Genomic DNA, 13,835 nt, shown 5'->3' with positions numbered 1-13,835 from the left:
TAAAGGACTTTTTAGCCCTTGCACTACACTGTCATATCTGTTAGCCCACCGTTTGCACTTTGCACACAAACGTACTGAATACACTGCATTGTGACTGCAATACGACAATTTCCATTCAGTGTGTATGAACTGGACTGGAAGCGCGGAGACGGCTGAAACTAGAAAATGGAAATCCGTACTGCTGGAATTGGCATTTCCGTTTGGCTGATTCATGCTCGCTGCTTGAATCTGCTGTGGAGAAATTTCACGAATCATTTTCCACACCAAAAAATAACAGACGAACTACTAGTAATTTCGCAATTTTAAATTTTGACTGTGACCGTTGATAAAACTCGGGAAAATTATACTCTCCCAAGATTTTTTCTTTCTGATCTGAAGATGTGAGAAGCTGAAAGCCTCGAGAGCGTTCCGACAATTTTTTCAGCCTCGGTTAACGATGATTTGAAGAGTTTTGGTGTTTTCTGTGTACCATGTTTTCCTTCGAGGGAGATTATCGCAAGAATCCCCGTCAGGTTCAGCGGGGTTTCGGCAGTGTGGTAAGGCCGCAACCATCAGAATGTAGCGTTTTTCGCGGGTTGACAGTGGCTGTGTTGTACAGGAAGCACGGGAGCAGTTGTTGAAGCGCGCTGCTGAGGATCGTCGACAACGCGAGGTACTGCGTCGCGCTGGACGAAAAAGGCGCTGGTTTCAGGCGTCGTCTGAATTCTCGTGTTTTTCCTAGGAGCTCCGACGTAAAACAGAATGCGCCACCAAAATCCAGGCGGTGGTGCGGCGCTTTCTGCTGCGTTCGCGAATGGTTGGTACTTTACTATTTTATTCATTCATAAGAAATTTATTATTTCTAATTTTAAGTTATTTTTCATTTTTTTCCCGCTCAAATGTGAGAAATGGCTGCATAGCTTTTTGGAAGAGATTATTATGTGCATTCTCGTTCTCGTTTGGCTGTTTTGGTGTGTTCTTTATTTTGAAGATAAATTCTGTTAAAGATGCTGGTTTTCTTGATATCGAGAATTTTTATGGAATATTTTTTTTTTGTAATTTTCGAAACATTCGAATTGTTTTGACAATTTCATTTTATTTCAATAACTAAAATTTTTTAAGTAGGTTATTGCTCACTTTATACATTTTGGAAGGTTTTTATGCCATCGTTTATTAATTTATTCTAAATTATTATTTTCTGTGATTTTTAAAAATTTTGATGGAGTGCCATATTTTTAGAACAGTATTTTCTACGTAAATTTAAAATGTTTAAAATTGAATTATTTCGATAGGGTATTTTAATGTTATTATTTTTTAAAAAAACGTTTTGGATTTATTTTCCAACATTTTATCTGAAACAGTTGTTTTCTGAATTTTCTGAAAATTTTTAGAAAATTCTTTTTGCAGCGTTCGCAGTGGCGTCAGGAAATAGACGCGGACAAATCGCCGCTGGACGTTCCGCGATTACTCCACCGGATGCGCGGCATCAACGTCTTCGCCCCGCGCAACCGCGCCGTGCTGCCCGACCAGGAGAAGTCCGTGTTCTTCCTCAGCCAGCACGCGCTGCGCCTGGCGGAGGCGCTCGTTGCCGCCAGCCGCGCCGATCCCGTCGCCGCGCTGACGCTGGCCAAATTCATCGCCGCTGTGCTGCAGCGCGCCGCACAGTTACCCGAAGCCAACAGTCCGCATGTCGGGACGGTGCTGCGGCTGGTGGAGATCGTGACGGATGAGCGGAATTTCACTGGGAAACCGCTGGAGATGATCTGCCGTGTCCTGATTGAGCGGGAATATTTTCGGTGAGAAGTTAATGTGTGCGGGCGCTCGCACTTCCCTGTTCGGTTGATGGTGGTGTCTATAGTGATGGACCAGAACGTCACCGGTTGCGCCGTATTTAGGGAAATAATTTCTAATTAAATTCGAAATTTCAGTAGATAATTACCGTTACAAATTTTAATTTATTAATTTTTAGCATAATAACTGTAAGATAAAATACTAATTTTTAGCAAGTAATAAATTTTCAAATTTGTTTCAGTACAAACTATAAATTAAGTACTGTGATGAATTGGGTTTTAAACTTGATTTGATTAATAAATTTTCACATTTGATTCAGATAATTTGAATCTAGGTGTAAAATCTGACCATCTTATTATTTTTAATAATTTTAAAATAGATGACTTTAAATATACGAATATATGTAATTAGAAAAATATTAATTTGTGTTAACATTTTTGTAATGCACGTAAATAGATATCATTTGCAAATTGCAGTTTAGAACGACAACACCTTGGTATCAAATTGTGCAATTCGATTTGCTAAATTAATTTGCATTCGTTAATCGTGGTACAGGAAAGCGTGCCGCTTGCGCTAATTTATTTCCCGCTAATTTTAAATGTTGATTAAATTAGACATTGCGTGATGATCATGGGGAATCGTTTGGCGGGAACGCTGGTCAGCGCCTCCCCGCGGCCGCCCACTGAGTTCCATGCGTCGTTGTTGCGGATTATGATGCGCCCGTTAAACGTCCTGCTCAACGCGGACGGCGTTCTGGCGAAATCGGCCGTAGCGGCGTTTTGTCAGCACGTCCTGGCCGGCCAACCCGAGCCAGTTGTGGAGGGATTTGTGCTGCGCGCATTGGCTGTTCCTCCGGAAAACGACGCTGCCGGGTCGGGTAATCAGTGGGGATTTTCACTGCCGCGGTTTATACAAGTTTTGGCCGGGGTCGTGGAGGAACAGGGCGCTAATCCCAACGGTGAGGGAAAAAATGGTTATGTTGCAGTACATGTTGTTTATGTTGCGTACGTCTGCGCCGTGTTATGATGTACGCTGTTTATAAAGACAGATAAATGGAAAAGCTACCTGCGTGATAATTCGTCATGAATTCCGTGTAGAAAAAATTCCGCCAGACAACTGAAACACGCTTGTGTAATTTTTATAAAAATTATTGAAAAAAATTGTTGAAAAAAATCATTTTCAGTAATCTTTTATTAAACAAAATTATTGAAAATATTTTAAATTACTGAAAAAAATTTGAAAATAATTCTTTATAAACACCTGAGTTTCTTTATAAAGTGGTTTTTGGAACCGCTTGCTTGCTAACATTGTCCACTCAGGAGATGGCGATAACAAGCCGTTACACTACACTGGCATGTCCCATGGATCCTATTTGCGCACAGACGTACAGTTTCTTTGAAGACTTTACAGTTTACAGTGTTAATATTCAGCTAGAATTGTTGGATCATAGTTTATTATTTTTAAAAGATATTTATTTATACTGATCGTTTATTTTTCGATACGCTTTTGTTATTTTGCATTTGATAGCTTTCCATGGATTTATAATTTTATTGGAAAACTTTGAAAAAAGATTTATTTTATTTGAAATTTATTTGAAAGGGGTTTGAAATTTTATTTGAAATATTTATTTGAAATGGTATTTTTTAGGGTGTACGTTCTGTTTCCGATCACATACAGATGAGTACACATTCTGATAATTATAAAAATGGCGTAAAAATTCATATTATTTTGAAACATCGGCGAAAAAAATTAATTATGAAAAATTTGGCTAACTGCGACAGAAAATAATTAGGAATTGTATATTTCGTGAAATTATTGAAACATTGCCGGTTTTATTTCAGTAATTAAGAGAATCTGTGCTCTTAATGTGATAATTTAAACAGGTCCGCATGTTCATCCCACGTTGTGGCTGTCCTTCGCGCTGTTGATCGTGATTTCCGGCTGGTCGCCGGTGTTGACCGTCCAGCGTCCGGCGGCGTTGCTGCGCGTGCTGGAGTTGGCGCTGATGGGGAAGTTCAGCCGCGACCACCACAAGGACGATCCCATCCATTTCACCGGCAGCACGGCGTCCGCCGCCGACGAGGACGATAGCGACGAGGAGATGGAGATGGAGAAGCGGGAGATGCAGCTGGAGGCCATGTCGCCGTTGGAGAAGGCGGTGCGCCGGGAAATTGACGAGATTATCGAGTTGCCCGGGTTTGTGGCGTGTATTATGGCCTGTCTGGCGGTACGTCCTTCGGTTTTACAATTATTAAATTTAAATTGTAGTTTTTATTTTCTTATTTTTATATAGCAGTGCTGACAGAATTTTGCCATCTTGGAATTTCAGCTTTAGCATTTATAGAACATTAATTAGATGATGTGCGGAAAAATAGAAAATTATATTATTTTAAATCGTCTTCGGATTGTAATAATGATTTCGAAGCCGAACTGCCGACATTGCAACCCGAGTAATTAAAAATTCAAATGCCGTCACTTGGTGACACTGTTTTCAGAATAAAAGTTGTTATGATAAGCAATGAAGTGTCCGATCAGCAGGTTAATTTCTTTTTTTTTCTGGCATGGAGGAAAAAAAATAGTTTGCACGATAATCAGTTTTGAGACCTGGTTACTGAAGGAAACGGTATTATTCTCTGTTCTAGTTTTTTTTGCGCCATTTTTCCGCCAGTACACTACGATAACCAATTAAATATGGAACTAACCATCCGACTTCTGAACAGTGTTTCCATTTTGTGTTCACCCAATAACGAAAAACAGTCACTCTGTTGTAGAGTTTTAAAAGATTAAGAATCTATATATAAGAGTTTAAATAATAAAAATTTGTATGTTAGCTTTTAGAAACGAAAACTTTAATGTAGAGTTTTAAAGAAATAAAAATCTGTATGTCTGATTTTAAAAACATAAAAATTTTGATGTAAGGTTTTAAAAAATAAAAATTTGGATGTGAGGATTTGCTGAGAAAATTTATTTTTTTAAGTATCTCCATAATATTATTAAACTGTTTGATAATATTATGGTATCTCGAATACTTACAATATTTGGTGTATGCTTCTGTTCTGCGAATATATACCGGGTGGTGTTAGGTGGACAATATGGCGTGTGTGGAGAGCGCGGCGGGCATCTGTATCGGGTTGCTGATGGAGGAGACGCCGGAGCACATGGTGATCAGCAGTCTGTTCTTCAAGTTCTCTTTTAATGCACCCTTCCTGCGCGCATTATGGAATCTCATTCGCCAGTACAATCTGGCCGATATGCTGCGCCATCTCGGCAATCCCGGCCATTTTGCCGCCTGCCGCAGCTGGGTCAAGATGTACGCAGTATTCTGCCGGCTACTGCTCTTATCGCTGGGCACCGTGTACGATGATGAGTTCTCCCGCAGTCGGAATAATGAAATTCGCGAGGTAGGCAATCTTTGGTTTTCTGTTAATTTTGCAGGAAAAATATCAATTTATAATTGATTCAGTATTTCTTTCTGATTTTCTCAACCAATGTTTTTGCTTGCGTTGTTTCTCTTTGATTTTTAATTAATTTCTTAGTGTCCTTCAATCTGCGTCGAATAATATTATTTTAGTTGGGATTATAAAACATTTCATGTTTTTTTCCAAATAAATGTGGTTACTTATTTCCACAATTATTTGTTTTCATTCCGTTTGATGTCTAAGGGATGCTGCTGTCTTCAGAATTATGGTTATATTGTATAAAATAAAAGTATTATTTGTGATGGCAATAAACCATTATTTTATGTTAATTATCAATATATATATTTTTATATATATATTTTTTAAATTAATATATATTTTAAATATATTGTTTTTCGAAAAAAATATATTTTTTAAATTTATGTGGTTTTCCGGGTTATTTGTGATGGCAGTAATTATATTTTATTTACAAATTATCAATGATTGTACGTTATTTAACTAATTTTGCAAACTATTATTTTTTGTGATGCGGGATTTTCTGCTGCTTGATGGGAACACATTTCCGCATTTAACAGATAACCGGCAAACCCGTGACCAGCTTCGAGTTCTCCGTGGACGAAGTGGTGGAGATGGCGTCGATGGCGCGTGACGTGGCCGCCGAGATGGTCTTCGTGGCGTACTCCATCGGTGGCGTGCAGTGGCAAGCGGTGGACGGGGAATTCGCCGGTCTGATGGCCCGGTTGTTCCTGGCCCTCGTCGGACTAATCAAGGAGCTGCACGATCGCGACGCCCGCCGCGCCTTCTGTCCGGAGGGCGTGTGGACCAGTCCGCGGCTCAGCGGTTTAGCGGAGAGATGCCGCCGCGCCAACTCCAGCAAGATGGTCGTGGATGTCTTTCAGAAGGCCAATCCCTTTAAACAGTATGTGGCGGAAAAACTCCGCGCCGGTTTGTGCTCGTATGGTAGGAATGTTTGTGGGGAATTATTGGGATAATGATTTCGGGGGGAAAAATTGGATTAATCGCTTCAGTATAATGGGGGAAATCTGTGAATTTATTGTACTGTGTTACCATAGCGTTTGCTGCGACATGCACACACCACTGCACTACGATTTTTCTGGTAGTATGCAACTGTTCTTGGGGTGTTTTCGTAGGTAGAAAATTTGTTGACGGTGGATGCTCGTACGTTGCTTATTCCTAACATTCGTAAGATTTTTACGCAATATTTAACTTGAGTTTGTGTTAGTTTGATCTCAAAAATCTGCCTGAATCTCCCTGAATTTTTTTTATTAATTTTTAACGAAAACAATAAGATAAACCGCTGATGCTTTCAGAGCGTGTGCACTCCCTTCCGTATGATAATATTGAAAATATTATCTGTATTTCAAATAATAATAATAATAATATTGAAAATATTATCTGTATTTCAGATAATAATAATAATAATATTGAAAATATTATCTGTATTTCAAATAATAATTTACATTACGCGAACATAGTAAATTTGTTTATTTTGAAGTTTGTAGTCTTGTACGTATTCGTATTTTGGATGGATTAGCAACTTGACGGCCAGCGTAGTGCAGTGGCATTTTAAAAGGTACCATGGCTTTAGATTGCAACTTCTGAGATTCATAATTCATATCAGCGCAAATTTTGCAATTGTGAGAACGTGCTAACTGCAGATAAAATTTTTTGCCCTAAAAGTGTAAAACTGATAATTGTGAATTATTCTTCGCGGTTGTAATGTGATTATTTTGAATAATTAGAAAGTTGGAAATTTCGTAAAATGATAACAGAAAATTGCGTACTGGAAATGTTTATTTTGCTGTTTCCGCAGTCGAGCGCAGTGTTCACAATTTTAATCCGATTTTCTTTTTATGTAATTGGACAGGATCCGCGATGTGATGGTGTTCCAGGGCGCGTCGTGGGAGGAGATCCGTCTGAGTCTCGTCCTGGACCAACTCCCCTGTCTCCTGCCCTTCCAGCAGCGCCTGCACCTCCTCTACCTCCATCTGAAATCCTCCAAGATGGCCGTCCGCTCCGAGCTGGACTTTCTGCGCCCGGACGCCATGTTGACGGTCAAAGTGCACCGCGATCGCATCTACGAGGACGCCTTTGAAGACCTGCATTCCAACGTGGTGACGGATATGCGGAAAGGGATCCGCGTGGTGTTCCACAATATGGCCGGGCTGGAGGAGGCCGGCGTGGACGGCGGCGGGCTGTTTCGGGAGTTTATGAACCAGACGCTGAAGGCCGGGTTTGACGCTAATCGGGCCTTCTTCCGCGCCAACGAGGAGGGGGATATTTATCCTAATCCCGATGCGGCCATCTGTCATCCGCGCGAAAAGTACGTCGTCGTCCCTTTTCCGCATATATTAACAATAACAGCTGAGTTAAAAAATATTGCACAATAAATACATTAAAAGAAATCTATTACTTAATATAAAAAAAATTTAGTTGTTTTTTAAGAAATTAATTAATCAGTTTGATAAATAGTTGTACGGTTTGGTTTTTAACCGATTGAATCTAACTTATTCTGATTTGTTACCAATTTGGAATGATTTTTAGTGTTCACCGGTTGGTATTAATTTATTGTGATTTTTGATACGATTACTTTGCGTATTTACAATAATTTTAATTCAGTGAATTTTGAAAAACGGTTTGTTAAGTTATCGCTGATGTTCTTGTCGTTGGTTTGTTCTTGCTGAAAGTTAGATGGATTGCGTAGTGAATGGTAGAGCAGTGGCTGTGCAAATAGGCTTAACGACTTTAGCATTCCAAGCTAATACTGTACTATCGCCCATAAAGCTTATTGTCGGATGGTGTGTAACTATTAAATTGTTTTTTCAAATTGGGCTGTTTTTCTTGATGATTTTGCTGAGAAAAATGTACATGTTGTACACCTGACATTTTTATTTTTATTCATATCCCAACAGTTGTCGAATGTCGAGTGCGATTAACATTAACATGAGCATGTGTAATGACTGTGTTTTCGTAGTATTCGCGATCATTTCTTCTTCTTGGGTCGTCTGCTGGGCAAGGCCATCTTCGAGGGTCTCCTGACCGAGCTGCATTTCGCGGATTTTTTCTTAAAGAAGCTTTTATCGAAGAACAGCGGGAACGTGGACATCCACTATCTGAAATCGCTGGACTCGACGCTGTTCAAGAATCTCCTGTATCTGAAGCAGAACGCCCAGGGCGTCGGCGAACTGCATCTGGATTTCACGGCGGCTGCCGGGGAACTGGGTCCGCAGCAGGTGGAGCTGAAACCCAACGGACGGAACATCCCGGTGACGGAGGACGCCGTCACGGAGTACGTGTTTCTCATGGCCGATTTCAAGCTGAACAAACAGGTCAGTGGATGTAACCACTGAAAGACGTAGAGTAAGGGCAATTTTGAGGAATCCAGGTCAAATGACAGACGCCTGCCACACTGAAAAATCTAAGAAAATTATGAAAAAACATCGTTGGTGTTCGATTAATATTTTTTGTAAATAATTTTTATTGCTTTCGGAAAGAGGTAACGATTTTAGAAAATCATTTTTTAAACTGCACGCTGCGTGATTATGTTTAGATACTTGAGAAATGATATTGTAGATCGATGCAAAAAAATGTTCTGATAGAGTAAAAATTTCCCTTTATTTATTTTTCCTTTATATGTGTGAAGAACAGTTGGCACTGTTTTGGAATTGTTTATGGCATTTTTATGTCTTTCCTGATATTTTATGCGCAGGTATGGGATTTTACCTTATTTTTTAGCCTGGTATTTTCTTAGCTTAACGGTAATCTTGGTTCTTTTCCCGTCTTTTGTGCTGTTTAATGTGAAGGTCGGTTTGTTTCTTGTTTGAAAATAATTTATTTAAATAAGTTCAATAAAATATTTTTTTATTGAATAAATTTATGGTGGGTGGGTTTTTACGCGAGGTCGTGAAGGTTTTGGAGGCGTTGTGTGGCACGCTGTTAATCGGTGTGTTTTATCGGTAGATTCGTGTACAAACCGCGGCGTTTCGCGACGGCATCAACGACGTGGTGCCCATCCAGCTGCTGCAGATCTTCAACTTCAAGGAACTGCAGACGGTCATCTCCGGCACGGAGGAGCCCATCGACGTCAGTGACTGGCGCAAGAACACCTACTACGCCAGTACGTCATTGCCCAAATATGCTACAATATGAAATTACCTGCGAAATCGTAGTGCATCGGCTTTAGTATTCGCTCCATCTCTGGTGTTGTCATAACGAAAGTTTTCAGAAAGACCGCACTTGCTAGACAATTTTCAAACAAATTGGTTTAACAGTTTAACTTGTCTTCGTCATTTTTGATCATCAGTAAATTATTGCTATCATCATCATTAAATTAGTTTTTTCTTGATTTTGCTTTATTCATGTGTTTATTATCAGTAAATTAATGTCAAGATTAAATTGTTTCTTAATTTCTTTATTCATTTTTATCATCAATAATTAATTATTGTTATGGTTAAAATAATTTTTTAAAATTTTTCTTATACATTTTTTATCATCATTAAATTATTTTTATGGTTAAATTCGTTTTAAAAATTTTTCTGATTAATTTTTTATCATCGTTAAATTATTGTTATGATTAAATCGGTTTTTCAATTCCTTTTTGATTCATAATTATTACACAAGGATTGCAGTTTTTGTAATATTATGTTGTAAGCGTTATTGATGTTTCTGACTGTATTATTTTTCGCTAGGTCCGTACGATGACGAGCACCCGACCATTCAGAGTTTCTGGCGCATTGTCTCGTCGTTCAGTGAGCCGACCAAGCGGCGCCTGCTCAAATTCGTCACCAGCTGCTCCCGGCCGCCGCTGCTCGGATTTAAGGTTGGTTCCAAAATCTTCGTCTACCTTTACTTTAAATACTTAAAATACTTTGTCTACTTTTACTTTAAATACTTTTTTCATCTACTTTTTCGTAACTCATGATTATTTCGCAGAATAAAATTACTTCACGTTTTGTTTATTTTTTCTAGCATTCTTATCAGCTACATCTATCATTATCTTCCCGTTAATTTTATGTTTGATTTTTCGGGATATGTTTTGTACGGAAATTTCGCTGAAAAATTGGCATTTTCGTTCATATTTTTTGTCTTCGCCAGTTTTTGTTCTTGGGCATGACAATAAGCTCTAATTAAAGCATAATAAACATTCTAAAAAATAGTGAGTATAATAAATATATATATGAGTATAAAAAATATTGAGTAAAGCGTTCCAGACTTTAAACATTAAAACAAACCAAGTAAAACTATCAAGCCTGAAGGAATAATTATCCTAAGAAATAGAACTGAAAAATTAAAAATCTGCTGCGGAAATTTTTGGCGGTTGTTCTGGTTGAATTTTGCGTTTGAAGAAAATAGTAGTATGGTGACTAATTCAGGATTTCTGACAGAAATTGTAGTGTAAGGGCTGTTTCCGGACGTTAGCCGCAGAAAACCGCAGCGCATGATTAGAAAACCGCAGAATTTAGCCAGATATGTTGTACTGTACAATAAAGATGCAATATAGTTGCAGATAGTATTTTTCAGTCATGCGAGAAGCCAAAAATAATATACGTACAGAGGGTTATTCAGCCAAGTGTGGACACTTTTTCGAAAATTTCTGCTTAGCCGTCGCAAGCTCATTTTACTTTTTTTAAAATTTTATCAGGTAGCCACAACATCCAGTCATACTCTGAATTCAACCGAGTCAAGATTTCGTCATCCTGTAGCTCAGGAAAAAAATAAGTTTGTCCCCACCATGTTGGCAACAGTTGACCAGTTCAGCTATAGGAAATGGATCCCCCTTATTCAAAATTAATATAAAATTTGGGTTTTCGCAATACTCTATTGAAAACCTATCAGGGGTTTCGAACAATCATTTTTCAGTAGAAATTACTAGTTTTTTTCGATTGGCAAGCAGCATCATTGTTTTCTCAGCAGTGCTCCCGGGAGCACCTCTCTGGTTCTGGATGACTTCTTCGTCCCTGCCAGGGTTGATCCCGGGAGCGTTTTTCTCGACCAATGAAAATTATAAATGGTAGAGAAAGACTTGCTTTACAATTTTAGTTTATGGAGGGACGAAAAGGATACCCATAGTTCCGTGCATAAAAATTCGCGCAATGAGCGTGGCTCCTGCGGGTCTCTTCCTGTTTTTGCGTTTTTTCCAACCGTCCTCCCACAAGAACGCGCAAGAATATGAAATCGTTTTTGCTACAAAAAATGTTCGGGTCGCCGTTTTTGACAATTCAAACCATCCAGATATCAAAAACAGACGATCCGTTTAAGGCCAGATGATCAAAAGCCAAATTTTGACTGGTCAAGGGGCAGAAGTCGGAGTCTTTTGGTCAACAGACAATATGGCGAGCATTTTACGCTGGATTTTCACCAAAATTTGCAAAAAGCATTCAGACTAGTTAGCCGTTGTATTGACATGCTTATGACATCATTTTTCTTAAAATGAAATTTATAAGGAATTTTTTTTCCAAGTGTCCACACTTGGCTGAATAACCCTCTGTAATTACGTATCGAATTTTTTTAAATTTATCTCCTTTCTAAAAATCAAATTACGGCGTAAATATTAGTTTTATTTTCGTGATAGTATTAATTATCATTTTAATTATATCAAGAGTAGTTTTAGAAAATCCAGATAACTTTCTAACCATATAAAATCGCGTAAACTGCACTATCATTTTTAAGAAACGAAATAAATATTTTTTTTATTGTCATTAAATTAATTAGCATTACTTTAATCGCAGGATTTACCGCATAAATTCTCGATTAATCCGGTGAACGACAGCGAACGCCTGCCGACGGCCAGTACGTGTATGAATTTATTGAAACTGCCGAATATTCCCGATGAGAAGAAGCTGCGGGAGAAACTCCTCTATGCCATTGAGTCGGAGGCCGGTTTTGAATTAAGCTGATGCGGAAAATAATTTACGGAATTATTCAGCCGGAATATTTTTGAGAAATATGTGCATATACACTGTGTATAGAGATCTTTCGTGTTTTTTCTATGCCAATGACGTGGTCAACTGCGGACCTGTGATGCGCTTTAAATTGATCATTATGCTCGTCTCGTTCGAATGGAGGAAATTAATTTGTTAATTGTGAAATTAGTGAGGATTTTTTTTGTCGGTTCTTGGTTGAAAAGCGTGGAAGTTTGTGTTGAAGAAAAATACGTCCTGCATGTTTCGGAATAAATACCGGGAAAAATCGCAGTGTAATGGCTGATAACCGAATCTGTCCACGTTCTCACGAATAGCAACCAGTTGGTAAAGCAGACACCAGTTGAAAATGTTTGACTGACGACTGTACGAAATACTAAAACACTACGGTATGTATTTTTAAAAGATACTTCGAATGCTGCCTTATATGGGCTCCCCTTATATTACTCTCCCTTATCTGGGCTCCCGAGCAATATGAGCAACCCTCTACATGGGCGGTTACGTTATTACTCACACTTTTGCAGCTGTTATCAGTGTTATGCCTGACTGAAAATTTTATTTATTCAAAATACTTATTTTGCCGGTACTTTTGTAGCATTTAGTTTGTTTCAAAGTGCTCAGGTTGCATCAACGACAGATTCAAAATCTTCCTAAAATTCAAAATCTTTCAAAATCTTTCTAAATTCAAAATCTTTCTAAACGTCGCCCGCTTAAATGCACTAAGAACCCCATGAAAAAATAATATGATATGAACTTTCGGCATTTTTCAGTTTGTTCATTGGCAAATCCGGTTGAAATTAATGGAAAATACTATATATAGATAATATATATAAATATAATTTGGATGTGAAATTTCGGAATTCTTTGGTGTGCTGACTAGTAAATCCGGTTGAAAGAAGCAGAAAAGGGTTCTGCTATAAATCCGACAAATTTAATTTGACGGGTATTGCTAACTAGCCGGGAGCCCAGATAAGGGAGAGTAATATAAGGGGAGCCCATATAAGGCAGCATTCGAAGTATGTTTGTTTTTTATAAAATTTAGGCGTTTTACTGTACAAAATCCAATAAAAGTAAGGCATGGAGTTTTAAGGAATGTTTATTTTTTTATAAAAATAAAGCGTACTGTATCAAATCTCATAAAAAAAGGAGTGTAATTTTAAAAGATGTGTTTTATTTTTGATACAAAATGTCATAAAAATAAGTAATGTATTTTTAAAATGTTTATTTTAAAAATTTTTTCGGCGTTTTACTGTACAAAATGTTATAAAAAGATGGCATGTACATTTATAAGGCATGGATTTTGTTATAAAATTTATGTTTTACATACTATACAGAGAGTTATAAAAATAAAAGATGCATTTTTTTTCTTTCGTATAGTATACATTGTGGTGTACGGTGTTTAAAGTTTTTTTTTAAAATCGTAACGGAATTTTAATAATCTTAATCGTTTGAATGGAAGAACAAATTTTTGCCGGTTCTTCTGGTATTTGTGGAAGATAATTATTTGAACGGGCATTTTTTGGTTGCAAATTGTGTACAAGTATTGGAGAACATACGGTACTATCATGTACTAAGTTTGTCAGAAAAATTGTAGCGTAGTGGGTAATACAGGGCCTTATAGGCATCAAAAACATCCGAGGCTCTTACAACCATATGAAATGTTAAAAAATGGTAATAGTTATTTTTGGATTGATAATTGTTTTTG

At 37.9% G+C, this 13,835-nt stretch overlaps 1 protein-coding gene across 1 annotated transcript; it reads left to right on the top strand.

Moving 5' to 3' along the window:
* The first annotated feature begins 262 nt into the window (after positions 1-262).
* Positions 263-12,392, top strand: LOC129583029 (ubiquitin-protein ligase E3C-like). Its single transcript, XM_055474719.1, has 13 exons — positions 263-536; positions 599-652; positions 722-796; positions 1,387-1,775; positions 2,385-2,728; positions 3,654-3,997; positions 4,854-5,171; positions 5,765-6,108; positions 7,078-7,533; positions 8,185-8,539; positions 9,171-9,327; positions 9,899-10,029; positions 11,939-12,392. The coding sequence occupies exons 1-13, from the start codon at positions 471-473 to the stop codon at positions 12,104-12,106; spliced, it is 3,201 nt and encodes a 1,066-aa protein (XP_055330694.1). The 5' UTR covers positions 263-470; the 3' UTR covers positions 12,107-12,392.
* The last annotated feature ends 1,443 nt before the right edge of the window (positions 12,393-13,835 follow it).

Source organism: Paramacrobiotus metropolitanus, unplaced genomic scaffold (genome assembly GCF_019649055.1).
Source record: "Paramacrobiotus metropolitanus isolate TYO unplaced genomic scaffold, Prichtersi_v1.0 Parri_scaffold0000009, whole genome shotgun sequence".
NCBI classification, from domain to species: Eukaryota; Metazoa; Tardigrada; class Eutardigrada; order Parachela; family Macrobiotidae; genus Paramacrobiotus; species Paramacrobiotus metropolitanus.
This window is presented reverse-complemented; position numbering and strand designations above follow the sequence as displayed.